Below are 18,954 nucleotides of genomic sequence, written 5' to 3'. Positions count from 1 at the left end.
TTCTATTAACTGTATTCATTCGAAATTACAACAAAGATATATCGAAAGGAAAAAAAAAGATATGTGTATGTATCAATCGTATCACGTGTATCTAACGTATTTCGAAAATATAAAAAAGATAGGAAAAAAAAGAAGAAAAAGAAGAAGAATATAGTTGATACAGTTATATACATTCAAAAATACGAAAAAAAATATATAAAAAGAGAAACAAAATGCCTGTATCAACTGTATTCATTCAAATTACAAAAAAGATACATAAAAAGAAGAAGAAGAAGAAAGATGCATCAAATGTATTTAACAATATAAATATATAGCACATGTACAAATACAAAAAGCTGTGGAGCTAATTGCGGACAATTTTTTTTAAAATAAGGTAATTGAGTTATAATCACTACCTAAAATATTTAAATTTTCCATAATGAAACGAGACTCTCAAATCTCATTACTACAATGTTAATCTTGAAAATTCTAACCTCACAAACGAATTCTAAAATACAAATCATGGTGCTCACTTTTTCTTCATCCGCAATTATACAAATTGTTTAGGATTCAATGAAACTTCAATTTTGATTCAACTGATTTTGGGTCATTTTCAAGGGTGTCTCAGGCATAAAACTACTTTTCAAAGCACTTTCCATGTACTCCGTTTCCTGATAATTTTCATTTTCATATTTTGTTTTCACATATCAACAACATAGAACTAACTGTAGACAATAAAATTCGCATCGAGAAAATAATAATCAAAAACGAAAAATGTCACAACAATCGTATTCATTGATTTCAAATATAAGTGTTACAATCTCTATGAACCCTCTGATTCGTCCTTTTGAATATAAATTCAAGGGCTTTGTAAGCTTGATCTTGAATCTTGAAATTGATCTTGACTTATACTTGAATTCAAGGGCTTTTGAGCTTGTTCTTGAATTTAGTGGTCTTGATCTTGATTTGTTCTTGAACTTTAATGTTTGAGTACTTGAATTCTAAAACGTGTAGCTTATAGAGAAATATGTGGCTTTTGATCCACAAGCTCTCTTTGGCTTTTTTGTTAGAATTCTGGTCCTCTTTCTGAATTATGAAGACCCCTATTTATAGTTGTAGAATAGAGGAGTTGTGATAAAAACAGGCTTCCCTCCAGCCAATTAGATTTAAGTGACATGACATAATTTGCTTTAGCGAAGTGGACTTGTTATTTTGACACATGTCATGATCCTATTGACTTCTTTGTTTGACTTGGCATGCCATGTCATTTGACACGTGTCACCAAAATGGACATCTAGGATGAGATGATATTGGGTTTAACAAAGTGGGCTCATCTTTTGTAGCCCAAATTAATTAATTTGGACTTTAATTGAATCCACATTTGTTGGACTTCAATAATTAACCCAATTATATTAACGGAAAACTACACAAAATGAACCTTATAAACAAACTATTTACCACCCTATACCCCACCCCAAAATAATTCCTTCCAGTACCCATTCGGTCAAACTAATTACTCTTGTACCCCCTTTAATTATTTTTAAATTCGCGTACTGACGTCAACACCCTATATGATACCAATAGGGTATCATATACCAATGGAGTATCACAAAGAATTAAATTCAGTCCTATATGATACCGATATGGTATCAATATACCGACGGAGTATCACAAAAAATATATTTACTAATCAGTTTAATAAATAAGATTGTGATTTTAATAACTTTCTCTTAATTGTTGTATTTTTATTTCGTAAAAAAATAGCTCAATCCTATATGATATCGATAAGGAATCAATATATTGTTATGGTATCATTGAGGATTTTAAAAGTGTCTCATTAAGGATTTTCAATATCATGATAATATACGAATATATTGTGGTAGTATCATTCATGTAATATCGAATGACTTAGGAAGACCTTTATGATACCATCACAGTATATATATACTATGATGGTATCATTCAACATTTGTATGAAATGATTCTTAATGATTATATGAAACGATCCTTAATGATACAATGCTAGTATATGATGGTGTCATGGAGATGTAATTGAAGGATTGAATATACATCAAGAATACCATGACAATTAATAAATATATTGTGGTGGTATCATTAAGGACTGAAGCAGCCTCAATAATACCATGTCAGTATATTATACTACGACGGTATCTTGGTCGCGAATCTCATGCTTTGGGGAGTATGAATTTTAAAAGGGTATTTGTCTGTAATTATTTTATTTTTTGGGGGGCATGGGCTTAATTTTTCCTTATATTAATTCGTAATATTTATTTGGATAAATATATTAATGATTTAATATAATTCAAATCATTTTATAAATTTATATTTAATAAATTTTAAATAATTACACTAACCACGTTAATTTATTTTATGACTTCATGCAAATCATCTAAAGCAGTAGAGGAACTTCTTTCGTTTTAATTCAATTCTAATTAAAATGATCATAACAGTAAAATTGTTCAAATTATATTTCTAACATCATTTTGAGGAGTAATCTGCAATTTGTACCAATGTATAAATTTTTTAGAGAAACTTACATAAATAACTATATTTTAGGGTCTATTGAATTTGAATAGCGATAATCATATTTACTAATAATGACTACACTTTTTATCTAACAATTGCTGAATGTATGTATATATATTTTTTTGACTTACATTTTATTCTATTATTTTTTAATGATTTACATCTTAATCTTTTTATTTCACTATAAAATCATAAAAAGTCACTTTTTTCAATAATTTACAAAGGGCAAAACAGAGAAAATATAATTCATGTTTCATGAAATTCCATTATATTTGCAAGAACATTGGGTGGATATTCTTCTTGCCTTCTCTTGTGTCAAGAATGAACGCAATAAAAGGCATATTTTTTATAAACAAATCTTCTACTGTTATAAAGTAAATTAACTTAGCAAAATAAGAAAGTGAGACAGTGAGAAAAAGAGAGAGTTGAGAAGACATCAGTGTGTATAAATTACACACTGAATGAGGCTATTTATAGCCTGATGAATTAAGAGGATAAGGAAGAGAGCAATATTATTTTAAGTGGGTCCCACAAAGAAAGTGGAACATCCACTAGTTTTCTTTCATAACACTCTTCCTTGGATGTCCACGTGTAATGTGTCTCATTAAAAACTTTACAAGAAATAATAGACATAGTTATCCTGAACACTCATAGATAATGTGCCTCGTTAAAACCTTACTAGAAAAAAACTCAGTAGAAAAAAACCTAGTGAAGGAAAAAGAATATACACATCTGTAATACGCCTTAAGTGCTGCCTCATTAAAACCTTATCAGAAAAATCCAGTGGGACAAAACCTTGATTAAGGGAAAAAGAGTACATCGCATATTTTACTCCCCCTGATGAGAACATCACTTAGTATGTTTAAGACGATGCATTCCAATTTTGTATCTCATTTTCTCAACGGTTGAAGTCGATAATGCTTTGATAAACAAATCTGCTAAATTGTCACTTGAACGAACTTGTTGGACATCTATTTCACCCTTCTTTTGAAAATCATGAGTAAAAAAGAATTTTGGTGAAATATGTTTTGTTCTGTCTCCTTTGATGTATCCTTTCTTCAGTTGAGCTATACATGCAACATTGTATTCGTACATTATTGTTGGAATGTCTCTTTTCAAAGAAAGGCCACATATTTCTTGAATGCATTGAGTTGTTGATCTTAACCAAACGCATTCTCGACTTGCTTCATGAATGACTATTATTTCTACATAATTTGAGGAAGTGACAATCATAGTTTGCTTTGTTGAACGCCATGATATAAATATACTATCACATGTAAATAAATAGCCTTTCTGCGATTGACCTTTATGGGGATCAGACAAATATTCCGCATCTGCGTAACCAATCAATTGTGACGTGGATTCATTTGAGTAAAATAATCCCATATCAATGGTCCCTCAAAGGTATCTGAATATATGTTTAATTCCATTCCAGTGTCTTCATGTTGAGGAAGAATTAAATCTTGCTAACAAGCTTACAGAGAAAGCTACATCCGATCTAGAATTGTTGGCAAGATACATTAATGCACCAATTGCACTAAGATATGGTATTTCAGCACCAATAAGATCTTCATCATTTTCATGAGGCCGAAACAGATCTTTATTAATATCAAGATATCTCAAAATCATTGGGTACTCAATGGATGTGCTTTATCCATATAAAATCTTTTTAAAATATTTTTCAGTATATGTTGACTGATGGATAAATATCTCATTTGCAAAATGTTTAATTTGTAGACCAAGATAAAATTTTGTCTTTCCGAGGTCTTTTATTTCAAACTCCTTTTTCAGACATTTTACTGCCTTTAAAAGTTCTTCCGGAGTTCTAATAATATTCAAATTATCAACATATACTGCTATTATGCTAAATTCAGATCCAGACCTTTTTATAAAGACACAAGGACAAATTGGATCATTTCTAAACCTTTCTTGTAGCAAATATTCGCTAAGACGATTGTACCACATGCACCTTGATTGTTTCAACCCGTATAAGGATTTCTGAAGCTTTATTGAACAAGTTTCTCGAGAATCCTTGTATGCTTCAGACAATTTGAATCCTTCATAAATTTTCATAAAAATGTCGTGGTCCAATGAGCCGTATAAATAGGCAGTGACCACATCCATTAGGTGCATTTCAAGCTTTTCATAAACTGTCAAATTCATTAGATATCTGAAAGTAATTGCATCCACCATAGGGGAATATGTTTCCATATAGCCAATGCTAGGCCTTTGCAAAAAATCTTGGGCTACAAGTCGTGCTTTATATCTTACGACTTTACCTTTTTCATGTCATTTACGTACAAAAATCCATTTATACCCTACTATCTTGACACCTTAAGGTGTTCGAATTATTGATTCGAAAATTTTACGTTTTTCAGATGACGTTAACTTTGCTTGAATTGCATCCTTTTATTTTGGCCAATCATTTCTCTGTCTATATTCATCGACATATTTTGATTCAAGATCCTCATCTTGTTGCATTGTTTCAATGAAAACATTATAAGCAAAAATATTATCGACCACAATATCATTTCGATTTCACCTTTTTTTCTATTGAGACATAACTTATTGAGATTTCTTCATTCTCATTATTTTCAGGTACTTGGACCTCCTTAGTTGTATCACCATTTGTTATGTCTCTAGGCTCTTCTTGAGAAATTGCCTCCAAATTACGATTATCTTGATCATTTATTCCTTTCCTTTTTTAAGCGTAGGCTAGACTTATTTGCCTGAACAAGTTGTTCTACCGAGACATCAACTCAAACTTGAGCATTAGCTGCTGGAATACGCGATTTAGTAACCCATGGAAGGTTAGTAAATGCATTCGGCAGTTGATTTGCAATATTCTGTAAATAAATCGACTTTTGAACTTCTTGCTCACATTTATTTATTCGAGGATCTAAATGAGATAGTGACAATGAATTCCAATCTATCTCATTTTCCAATTGCTTATGCTCTCCCTCTAATGTTTGGTATACTGATTTATCAAAATGACAATCAGCGAATCTTGCCGTAAATAAATATCCAGTTATAGGTTCCAAATATTTTATAATAGAAGAAGATTTATACCCAACATATATTCTCAACCTTCTTTAGGGACTCATCTTTGTGCGGTGCGGTGGAGCAATTGGGACATATACCTTACATCCAAAAATTCTAAGATGAGATATATTTGGCTCCCTTCTAAAAGCCAACTATAATAGGGAAAATTCATAAAAATTTGTTGGCCTTATGCTCACAAATGCTGCTACATGCAAAGTAGCATATCCCCATACCGAAAGAGGAAGTTTTGTTTTCATTGGCAATGGTCTAGCTATCAATTGGAGGCGTTTAATCAATGATTCTACTAGACCATTTTGAGTATGAACATGAGTGACCAGATGCTCAATTTTTATTTTAACCTACATACAATAATCATTAAAGAATTGAGATATAAATTCACCAGCATTATCAAAACAACTTGTCTTTATTGCATAATCTGGAAATTGTGCTCTTAACCTTATAATTTGAGCTAAAAATCTCGCAAAAATCATGTTGCGAGTTGATAATAAGCACTCATGTGACCATCGTGCAGATGCATCTATCAAGATATATAATTTTTAATTGGTCCACATGAAGGGTGGATTAACCCACATATATCACCTTGTATATGTTTCAGAAATTCAGGGGATTCAATCCCAACCTTAGTTGTTGATGGTTTAATAATTAGTTTTTCTTGTGAACAAGCAATGTAAGAGAATTTCTTAGATTGAAGAATTTTTTTATTCTTCAAAGTGTGCTTATGTGAATTCTCAATAATTCTGCGCATCATATTATAACCAGAATGGCCCAACCAGTCATGCCAAATGATAAATTTATTATGGTCAATAAATCTTTTAATTATCATGGAAAATGATTCAACCACATCAATACTTGTGTGGTATAACTCAGAAGAAAGTGCAGGTAATTTTTCATACACAATTTTTTCCCCTACTTTTATTGTAGTAATATAAAGGTACTCAACCTTTCATTCATTAGCAGTCTCAATATGCTAGCCATTTTAGTGAATAACCTTGAAACTTAATAAGTTTCTTTGATACTTACTACAATACAAAGCATTATTAATAGCCAATATTATTCTTCCAGGTAATGATAAGGCTGCTCTTCCAGATCCCTTAATTATTTTTTTTCTCTTAATATAGTGTGTTATAGCACTATCCAAAAGACACATATCACCATTACTCATCTTGAATCTAATTAAAGACTAAAAAATTTATTTATCTTCATAAAATAAAAATAATTATAAGAGATAAAATAAATAACAATATTGCCAGAAAATATAAGTTGTCACGACCCAACCCTGTAGGCCGTGACCGGGGTTCGACCTGGATACCCGTATCCATACCTATCAGCTGTAGTCAATCTGAACGACGAACAATATGCTAACTTACATAAGAACCCCAATGGGTCATAATGTCTTCATATACACATAACCCTTTCATTTGTCTCCTGAGGAGTTGTCACTAATTATATCATGAAAGGACATGCAAGCCGACAAGACCTCCATTACATATTAACATTCACAACACATCGTTTAGACACAGATGAAAAAAACTTACACAAAACCCACATACACACATGTCTACAGACCTCTATGAGTGTCAATGGTATCATATGACGGGACAGGGCCCCCGCCGTACCCCTGAATAAATGAAAACATACATCAAAAGATCAATACCAACAGTCTAGGCTTCGGTACAATGGAGCACTCCAAAATAGCTAAGTGGAAAGTCCTAAGCTGACGAATCCCTAAAACACGTGTCTGTACCTGCGGGCATGAAACACAGCCTACCGAAGAAAGGGGGTCAGTACGATATATGTACCGAATATATAAAACATAACATATCATAAATGAGATCACATCTGAAGTAGAGGTTCAAGAGACAAGTATGATACTCAAAAAATTACTGTACCTGTGCCTTATGAAATAAAACCATGCATGATCATATCATATATCATATCCGACCCATTATGGACTCGGTGAATCACATGTATCATATTTGGCCCATTATGGGATCTGGCGCCATCATCACATCATCATGTCATCATATCATATCATTATATATATATATATATATAGCATACCCAACCCTCTAGTGAGGGACTCAGTGAATAATGCAGTAAAACCGAGCATGATAACGTACCCGGCTCGGGATTTGTGAAAGATGTATTAACAGTATACATGAGCAGAGTAGTGAATAACCATATGCAAATTAAATCATCATCTGAGACTCAATAGAATAGTCAAGTGAACCATCACTTGAAGATCAGGGTAGTAATTGTCTCTAGTACCCTCTAAATGTCATTAGGGATCATATCAAATGGAGCCTCAGGAATCATAGACATGTATCAAGACAATGCTAAACAACTTATGGAATCAGAGACATTTGTCATCGTAGAGTCCTTAGGAATAAGAGCTTACACATTCAATTACTATTCAACATATAAAAGGATCGAGGGCAATAGCTCAACTATTTTAAGAGTTTTAACATCCACAAATGAATAAAAGTCATGAATCATACTCGGAGCTTATGAATGAAATTATCCCCAAAGCTCATATCACATATCACTTATATCTAAGACATGCCAAACAAAAAGAGGGATAGGCTTTACATACCTGTTATAGATTAACCGCAACTAAGCTTGCTTTGTGACCCCTTTAACCTATTTAACACGAAAGTAACATGATTATGAATAACCTTCGACTTTCCATCTTCTAAATATACAACCAATTACCTATAGGAATTACTTCCTCTTTCATACTTCTCGACTAGTATATTGGTTAGTTAAGAAGTTAACGGAAATTGGAAAGTATTTTCCTTATAACTCGCCCTATCCGAACTTCCAATTAACCTCCGATTAGCACAGCCGTACCAAAAACAACAACCACCATCCATCTATAATAAAACTACTTCAACATTATTCAATACAAGTTCCAAACAGTCCACCCAAAACCAAGACATAAAAATACGGTTTTCGATCCTTATTTCATAAAATCACCACCACACGGAAAAGAGCATAACATGGATGCGAACAGCAGCACTTATACTCATTTATAACCACATTTACAACCCTTTAATATAGACAAATTACCTTCAAATACAATACCATAGTAACGACAACACTAACCAAACTTTAATCCAACTAGAATAACTTCAATTCTGTCCATTTACAACGTCAATAATAACCATGTAATCTTCTTACCTCCAACTCCACTTAGTTATAGGGTTTTCTCGCTTTCAAGTTCATTTAATTCCTTCATCCTCATATAATAACAACAACCATGACGTTAGTTAAAATTAATTCATCCTTTTTACTTAAAAACAGCCTCTACACGGTTTTCAACACCCTTCAACCGTAACGTGTATAATTTCATATTACCAGTCCATATTTACACATCCACAACATGTTTAAATCCTTACTAAAACATGTAAAAAGAGAATCAAACCTTACCTTAACAAACGAGCTTCCTAAACTTGCTGAAAGTTGTAGGTTCACGTTGAACCTCCTTGCTGCCCCAATGATTGATTTACGTTGTTAATCACCTTTACTTGATCATAAAATACCTTATAGATTTAATTTATGGAGCAAGATTTGAAGTCTTTCCTTACTTCAGCCATGGCCGAAACTTGCCATGGCTTGAACTCTCTTTCTTTCTCTCTAGGTTCTTGAAGTTAAAGATGAGAAAATGAGGTTCTTAGTCATTAATTCAGCCTATATACACCACCTTTAAAAGTGACATGTGTCAACCCTTAGGGTGACACGTGTCCATCCCCTACACGTGTCCATCCCCAAGGGTGACACATGTCCAACTCCTATAGGTCCACCTCATTCATGATCCAACCAGCTGCTGCCACGTGTCTTGGTGGGATCCATTTTTTAGTAGGTGCATCACCTACTTACTTTTTTTCGTAGGTTTGTAATCTCGTCTTACTTTAAGAATCTATGTGATCCTTGCTACTTAAGGTCGACATGTACTCAAGTATCTTACACAAGTAGGTCGATTACCATGACTCATTATTTAGCCTCCAATCCCTTTCAAAATCTTTTAAACCTATTTCCAACCATCACGTCTCATATAGAACTAGCCTATGCAAAATATGGGGCGTTACATCCTCCCTTTCTTAGAGTTATTTGATAACGTCATGAATAACATGGATCACATGGTAACTTTAGAGAAGCTAGGTAACTTGAGAGAAGCTAAATAAATGTTCCCATGTACCAAAAGTGCGGGGCATAACATCTTTCCCCTCTTTAGAACATTCATCCTCGAATGTTAATTAATCTCATAAGATTTTATAAGGATTTCAGGAAATCTCTATAATAGTTGTCATATATAGTTCTCTTATTAATCAATACAACCCATTTAGGGGTTTGGATTACTTGTGGGTATAGGGAACAAGTACAAATATCTATTTTTCATCTCTTTTTCGGCTTTCCTGGTCATCTCTTCTCTATTTTTATTTTGCCACAATACTTTGATGGAAGCCAGGTCCTTAGTTCGCAACCTTCTAATCTGTCAATCCAAGATAATGATAGGTTGCTCCTCGTAGGATAACTCCTCTGTTACGTGGACCTCATCCACAAAAAATATCCTGGAAGGGTCGCTTATACATTTGCAGAGCATTGACACGTGAAAAATTGGGTGTATTGCTTCCAAATTCGATGGTAGGTCTAACTCATAGGCCATCTTGCCTATCCTACAAATGGTCTGATAAGGGTCAATGTACCTCGGGCCAAGTTTTCCTTTCTTGCCGTATCTCATTATACCTTTCATCGGTGACGCTTTCAAGAACACCCAATCCCCAACTTCGAACTCTAAATGTCGACGTCAAGTATCTGCATATGATTTATGTTCTCCCTTTTATATTGACCACCACCATGAAGATTATTATATCATCTTTTGCCATTACCACATCCACGCACATTATTGTGGCCTTGATTTTTATTTTATCTTCTTTCAGACTGGACATGTGCTTCTACCACATTTTCTTCCGATAATAGAACAATTCCAGTAGGACGGATTTCATGATTTTTCATTAAAAGAGTATTATGTTGCTCAACCACCTGAAGGCATGAGATCAATTCAGAGTATTTCTGAAAAGCTTTTTCAAGGTATTGCTGTTGTAATATCACATTAGAGGCATGAAAAGTAGTTAGTATCTTTTCCAACATGTTCTCATCATTTATAGTTTCTCCACATAATTTCAATTGGAAAGTTATTCTACATACAACAAAATTATACTCAATTACAGTTTTAAAATCTTGAAACTGTAAGTGCATCCACTCATAACGAGCCCTTGGCAATAGCGTTGCCCTAAGGTGGTCATACCTTCCTTTTAAACCTTTTCAAAATTCAAGTGGATCTTTCACTCTCAAGTATTCAACCTTCAGACTTTCATCCAGATGATGACGAAGGAAAATCATAGCATTCGCTTTATCCTGACTTGATGCTTCATTTTCTTCGATTATAGCATCACCAAGACCCTTAACGGTAAGGTGAATTTCAGCATCAAGTATCCATGACAAATAATTTTTGCTAGAAATATCAAATGTCACGAACTCCAATTTTGACAAGTTTAACATGATGAAAACTATCATAAAAATATTTAAATTAGATCAAATTAATAAAATTTTAATCATTGAAAATTAAGAACAACTTATACAATATTTTGATAAGAAAATTTATTTTCATTAATTAATAAAGTCTACTACCACCTTATATTATTTAGTGAACTTAAAAACTGAAAATATTCAAATGTATACTTGTGTTTAGATCTAAAAATAGAAATAATTATATTATCGAAACATATCTTGTAGGAGACTTTGTACTGATAACATGTTATAAAATAAATTAACTTAACAAAATAAAAAAGGGAGACAATAAGAGAAAGAAAGAGTTAAAAAGATATCAGTGTGTGTATAAATTACACACTAAATAAGGCTATTTATAGCCTGAAGAATTAAGAGAATAAGTGAGAGAGCAATATTCTTTTAAGTGGGTTCTACAAAAAAAGTGAAACATCCACTACTTTTCTTTCCTAACATCTAAAAGTACAAAAATAATCAATAGTCCTTTAGAACTACTTAAATGTTTTTTGTTTTTCGTACACTTTATTTCCTGTTTTGCCTTTTGTAAATTATTGAAAAATGACTTTTTATGATTTTGTAATGAAACAAAGAGATTATGGTGCAACCTATTAAAAAGAATAGAATTAGGTGTAAGTTATAAAAAAATGTATACGTTGGGAGTGCAAGTTTCTCTCATTTTGAGATAGATCGCGTAATATATATATATATATATATATATATATATATATATATAAATTATAATGGTTATTTAGAAACAATAACTATAACAATAACAATCAAAATTAGGGCACTTCTTTTTCTTTTTGCTAATTTGAGAAAACAATGAGATATTGAGGCATAAGTCTACTAATTGAGTTTACAACTTTCTATTCCTTGAATCACCATACCTAGGTGATCAACTTCATCAACCTAAACATACCAAAATTATTCCCAAATAATTCTTGTCATAGAAAAATACCCTTCTTTTTCTCACATGGTCAGGTGGCTCAAGGGTGATGTTAGTGAAACGTTTATTTTAGACTTTCAAAATGTTGAGGTTCAAATTTTTTTAATGGTATATGATGTTATTTATTTTCATCTTAGACAATATTTATGATTGTAAAAAAAAAGGTATAAATTTTATATTTTTTTAAAAAAGAAAAATTATATATCTTTTGCCAGAAATATTTTAAAACTTTAAATTAAATAACTCAAATCTTCATATTAATAAATATTTTTTTTACATCTTTCAAGGTAATATATTACAAACACATGGCTAACATCTTATTAACTAAAATTAATCATTAGATTTATAAATAATAATATTAATATGTAAAATCAATTAAAGGCTTGACGCTCTAAGTTATCACTATTATATAAAGCTAGAGATGTTGTAAACTTGTAATCAATATTCACTTTCAAACATAATATTCTATTTCTCATTTCCATTCACGCACACCTACATGTGAACTTTTACTCTTTATTAATTCAACTCAACTTTGTTAAACTGTATAACTTCACATTATAGACTAAGAAGCAATTAGCATTATCAAACATGGGAAATTTCCTTAAAATTAAGACAAACATTGAATTAACACGTCCAAATCTGTGGTCTTTCACACTATTATAGTACTGCGTAATGTATTAATGAGAACTTCTCCAATAGCTTCCTCAACTCTTCAATCTTTATGATTATCAATCCAAGCTCTCACAACTATTCTCCTCATTCACTTTTAGTTAGTTTATCATATTATCCTTATTAATTAATGTTTCTTGAAAAATAATTTGAAAAATAAGTAATTAATATTAAGGGTAAAACATGATTTATTTATTTATTTGATATGTTAAAAGTAACAAGTAAAAATAATAATTTATTTTTGAAATAGTAGACAAGTGAAAGTGAAAAAAAAATGTTTTTTTAAAAAATAATCTGTCACATGTAAACATTACCAAAAAAAAGTTTTGTTAAAAAATATTCTTATTCTTTTATTTTTAAAGCAACCCAACTATTTAAGGAAAAGTGTTAACTTCTCTGTGAAAAAAGTACATTAACAATTTTGATCTAAAAGGACATACAGTGTTTGATATTTACTAGTTTAGTGTACGTGTGTTGTTGTTAGTATAAATTTTTACAATATATGCAACATTACATTCATTTAATTAGCAAAACTGTGTGTTCTTCTAATTATAGTAATAGGTGTTGTACATGTATATCAGATCAATTAATTAGTAGAAAACACATACAAAAATGGATTGTTGAAAAATAGCAATTACACTAAAATAAGTGCAAATTTCCGCTTAAATGATGAAAATGAGAGTTATAATTGATGCATAAACTACATGAAATATATTTTAAACCTGCAAAAATGTTAAATTTATTTATATTAATTACATAATATTTGTATTTTATTCCGATAATATTTCTTTATAAATGATATTTTTAGTATATGTTTCTTTAGTTCTATCTCTTCGGTTGATTTTTCATGATTAAACTTTTATTATAGGCAATTATGTTCCTCTTTCTAGTGTAACATTTAACGTCTACGAGCAAAATCATGTTACACAAAAATAAATATAACCTAATGTCTAGGATTATTTTACACTCTTCTTTATTTAGTATTCATTGCATATCTCAAATATATTGAATATTATTTTTTAAAATAAATTTTAAAGCACATCCTTCATTTATGAAGGTTAAAGTTGAATATTAAGGATCATACGTTTGTAGAGACCCACTGTCCTATTATTATTCTGCATATGATATAATGTTATCGTGTAAATCGACTGTACCTTTTTTTATATATTATTACATGAGCATGAGCGAATTTCCTTCAAAACCAAGCTGATACAAAAAGGAAATTATGAAAGAAATTATAATTATATTGTATTGTTCAAATAAAAATAATATTGTTATACAATAAATTTCAATTCATTTTAAAATTCTCAATATTGATATTTTTTACCCCCATAAATTGGGTTCTAAAATTATTCATTATTCACAAGTTTAGATTGTCAGAATAGTTGAAAAGTTATAAATAGTCAAAACATGGATTACACTTTTGATAGACGGAGTATATTTTGGGGAATAAAATTATATAAATTAGTACGTACTATATATAATAGTTAGTTTAAACACTAATTTGGGAGGAAAATGTACATTTAATAAAACTTTGAAATGCTTTAAAATATTTAGGTAACTGCACTACTAACTGCATCCCTAATTGTATGTTCACGTACATTATTAAGTACTCTATTAGTAAAAAAAATTCTCAAAAAATTTGGAATAAAATTATATAAATTAGTACGTACTATATATAATAGTTAGTTTAAACATTAATTTGGGAGAAAAATGTACATTTAATAAAACTTTGAAATGCTTTAAAATATTTAGGTAACTGCACTACTAACTACATCCCTAATTGTATGTTCACGTACATTATTAAGTACTCTATTAGTAAAAAAATTCTCAAAAAATTTAACATAATTTTTTGAAAATTATGTTATCTCATCGTGAATACAATTGGAGTACCATTAGATGTTACTTATCAATTTCAAAACAGAAACTACTTCAAAAGCACATATACCAAATTTTTTGTAGTACTAACGTTCCAAGTAATTGACTTTTTAAAGATTTATATAAGGTGAAATTTTAATTGAAAGTCCTAAATTTAGACATAATTCAAATAAGAAAAGATTTAATAACGAAAGCTCAATGAATTTTCAAGTTTTAAATATGAGAAAAATAATTAAATAACTATTTCTTCTAATGTAAAATTTACTTTCAAACCGTAGAAAAGGAAAACAACATTTTGCTAAAGGCCTTGTGCGTAAATCAATTAAAAATCATATTCAAAGAAAACAGATTACAGGAAATAGAAATTGGACGTTAAATGAATACAACATTTATTTGGTTGAAAAATATACATGTTATTACATGAAGCAGTAGGAAAACATGCAAGTGAAATTGATGAATATTGGTTTTATTTACTAAAAAGAGAGAAATCCTACTTCATCTAATTGCTTAACTGTCGGGGTTCTTTGATAAGATTATGGATAATACCTTTTCTGTTGGTGGTATTTTAAGGCTCATATCTTTATGATCACAATTCAGGTATGGTTGCAGACCTCAGCTGCACTACAATTCTATAAATACACCTAATGAATTCAATACATCTTAATTATCAAAGTCTCTCACCCGTAACAATGACAATATATAATAATAACAACAACAACAATTTCAATCAAGAACTCAATGCCGCCCATAGATAATGATGAGGAAGAAACAGAAAAAGAATTATTTGAATTGATAAAAAAAATACCTCTAAAAAAACTGATTGATCATACTTTGTGTGAGCGATAATCATTAGAACCTGTACCAAATAAAAATGGAAATCCATTATAGCTTATTATTAAAAATTTCTAAAGATATGCTAAATCTCATAGTTCATCTACAATTGAAGTTGTTGCATATAGTTAAATTTTAAAAAAGAAATTATATAATGAAGAGAATTTAGTTCCTCATAGTTACGACAAAACACTTCATATACAGGGTTATAGGTTGTATGGCTATAAAACTCTAATAACCCTATATATTGGAAACAATATTTCAAGGAATTAGAAGTTAAAAAGTATTTCAATTTCATGCAAATACGTACAAAGACACAAAATTTAATAAATAACAAATAATAGGTGTTTTGATATCATTCAAATAAGAAAAGACTTTGGAATCCAATTTGAAATCTAACACTAAAACTACCGTATATAGTCAATATTTATTATTAAAATAATAATATAATAATTGAACGAATATGACGAAAAGATGATTTTATCTAAAGCAAAATCTTTTAATTTTAATATAGTATAAATACAGAATCCGATTAAATTTGGATTCATATTAAATTATATTTAAATTTATTGGAATAGAACTTAAACCCTAAAATCTCTAATTCAGGAGAAACAAGTACTTATTACTCCACTCATATCTATTGTTGATTCATACAAAAACTTCTACCTTCATTCCTTCTTTTCTTGATTTTCTAGATATGATATTTTTTTTAAAGAAAATAAAAGTACTCTAAAAACTAAAATTAAATGACAACTTGCACACAAAAAAACATTAAAAAGAACCTAGTACTATTGGACAAACAAGAGGCTGACGCCCTCCATGTATGGGATGTAAAGTCTCTTTATTGTGATTGAGAAAGACAATACAACTAATGTCGTCTTTTTAAAAATATATATATATATAGTGAGGTTGAATTTGAAAAATAATACTAAGAAATAATTTACTTGGTGAAATACTTTTTGTTTCTCATTTTGTATTTGAAATACGTATAGAGACCCAATTAAATAGAATTTGTGTCTCATACGATCCATTTTAGGAGGGAAGCTCAAGCGCTTTATCAAGGTTTTTTCCCCTATCATATCTAGGACTCGAATACGAGACATTGAGTTAATTGATGAAACTTTAGACTCAACTTGTTCGTAGATCATACACATTATTGGAATATATATGTGTGTATGCCCTATATAATGATCGGTGTATGACTTATATATATATATATATATAGTATATCTAATCGGTTATTTGTGTATAGATTTCTATTATATTTTAAAGAGAAAAAGTCAAGATTGTTATTTAAGATAAATATATATTTCATTTTAATATATTTAAACTTCTCTAAAAAGAAACAAGATATCTGCATTTCAGACTTTTGAACAATTTCTATATTTAATTATTTTTAACCATACTGATGTCTTCACCAAGAAGTATATCCCACAAGCTAACTTTTTTATTTCTTGGATCTTTGATGATGATATCATCACTGAGGATAGCGTAGCGTAGCGTGTAAAAGGAACTCTGAATAAATATGGGGCATAAAGTATCTCGCGTTCAAGCAGGGTTGGCCGGTTGGGATAGGATCGCACTCTAAAGAATGTAATGCACGTAACCTATTCAACCCGAATACAAGCATTAATGATTTTTTTCACGGCTTGAACCCATAACCTATAGGTCACACGAAGACAACTTTAGTACCGTTGCTCCAAGACTCTCCTTCTAAGTCCATAGATTTATAATGAGATATAGTTGAGGATATCAAATAACTATATGGTTTAGTAACGTAGTTTACTAATAAAAAATAGTCTGCGCCTAATTATTGAATTTTTCAATCATTTAGTCAGAATTGTACATGAGTTGCATTTATATGTTTCAGAACCAGAAAGGTCATTGAAGCTTTAAAAGGGCAACAACTAGCAACCAACATCAGAAAACAATAATACCAGAAAATGACATTTTATTATGTTAGTCAAAATGTGTAGATGGCCAAACACAGCCAATATTACATTACGTATTTTCACCAGCATTAGGAAAACCATAAACAACAATCAACCTGGTTTGTTCAACTTCCTTTTCCCAATATCCAAACTAAACATTTCTACACTTGAAAATTCTTATTCCCTCATATCCACTTCCTTGTTTAATTTTCTACTTCACCAATTCTCTAACTCCCAGAAAAAAAAAATGGCTTCCCCATGTACAACTTACCATCCAAGTCCTGGTAGCCCTGAAGATGATTCAATGATACTTTTCTCAACTTCAACTTCATGTTCACCAGCCAAAGAATCCACTATAACTCACTCTAATTCTTCTTCCTTCAATTCGTCAGCACCACCACCACAATCGTCTCCCGATAAAACTTATGAACTAAGAATTCGAAATCTCTCCTATACTATTTCCCCGAATGGATCGATATTTTCTTCTTTAATAAAGAAGAGTACTAAGCCAAAAACCAGCATACTCAAATCAGTCTCTTTTGTGGCTGGATGTTCGGAGATTCTAGCAATTGTTGGACCAAGTGGAACGGGCAAATCAACGTTGTTACGTGTGATATCAGGCAGGGTAAGTGACAAAGAGTTTGATCCAAAGAGTATTTATCTCAATGACCATGCAATTACTAGCCCTGCACAATTGAGGAACATATGTGGATTTGTAGCTCAAGAGGACAATTTACTTCCTCTATTAACAGTGAAGGAAACTTTAATGTTTAGCGCTAAGTTCAGGCTACGAGGGATGAGTTCAAATGAGAGAGATGAAAGAGTTGAAAGCTTGATGCAAGAACTTGGCCTTGATCATGTAGCTAACAACTTCGTTGGAGACGAAGAGAACAGAGGAATTTCAGGTGGCGAAAGGAAAAGGGTGTCAATTGGAGTTGACATGATTCATGATCCCCCAGTATTACTCTTAGATGAGCCAACTTCAGGACTAGACAGCAGTTCAGCACTTCAAGTAATTGAATTGCTCTCGTCCATGGCGAAAACAAAACAGAGAACCATAATTCTATCTATCCATCAGCCTAGTTATAGAATTCTTCAATACATTTCTAATCTTTTGATCCTTTCACATGGATCAGTTGTTCACTATGGCTCTCTTGAATCGCTTGACGAAAATATAAGTAGGATGGGATATGAAATACCTATTCAGCTCAACCCTCTTGAATTTGCCATGGAAATTATATCCGTGTTGGAAAATCAAGAACCACACTCTAAGTATCAGTCATGTTCCTATTTGAGATGGGAAGAGGCCATAATTCAAGAGGGCGCGAATAAAGAAGTAATCGATCAGGCAAAAGCTGGTGCTGTTTCGAATGCACGTTGCTCAAGTTTATTCGAAATAGCAGTGTTATGTTCAAGATTCTGGAAGATTATTTACAGGACAAAGCAACTGTTCTTGGCGAGAACCATGCAGGCTCTTGTTGGAGGATTTGGACTTGGGAGTGTGTATATAAAAATGAGGAATGATGAAGGTGCAGTTGCAGA

The 18,954-nt window shown here is 31.1% G+C and overlaps 1 protein-coding gene across 1 annotated transcript in view; it reads left to right on the top strand.

Annotated features, from left to right (window-relative positions):
• The first annotated feature begins 17,537 nt into the window (after window positions 1-17,537).
• LOC129873573 (ABC transporter G family member 23) overlaps window positions 17,538-18,954 on the top strand; it is a 2,527-nt gene continuing 1,110 nt past the window's right edge. The window contains exon 1 of the mRNA XM_055948693.1: window positions 17,538-18,954. This exon is cut by the window's right edge and continues 1,110 nt beyond it. Coding sequence (XP_055804668.1) covers window positions 17,660-18,954 — 1,295 coding nt within the window. The 5' untranslated portion in view covers window positions 17,538-17,659.

This window comes from Solanum dulcamara, chromosome 11 (assembly GCF_947179165.1).
Source record: "Solanum dulcamara chromosome 11, daSolDulc1.2, whole genome shotgun sequence".
Lineage (NCBI taxonomy): Eukaryota > Viridiplantae > Streptophyta > Magnoliopsida > Solanales > Solanaceae > Solanum > Solanum dulcamara.
The sequence above is the reverse complement of the archived record's forward strand: the minus strand, read 5'-3'. Positions and strand labels throughout refer to the sequence as shown.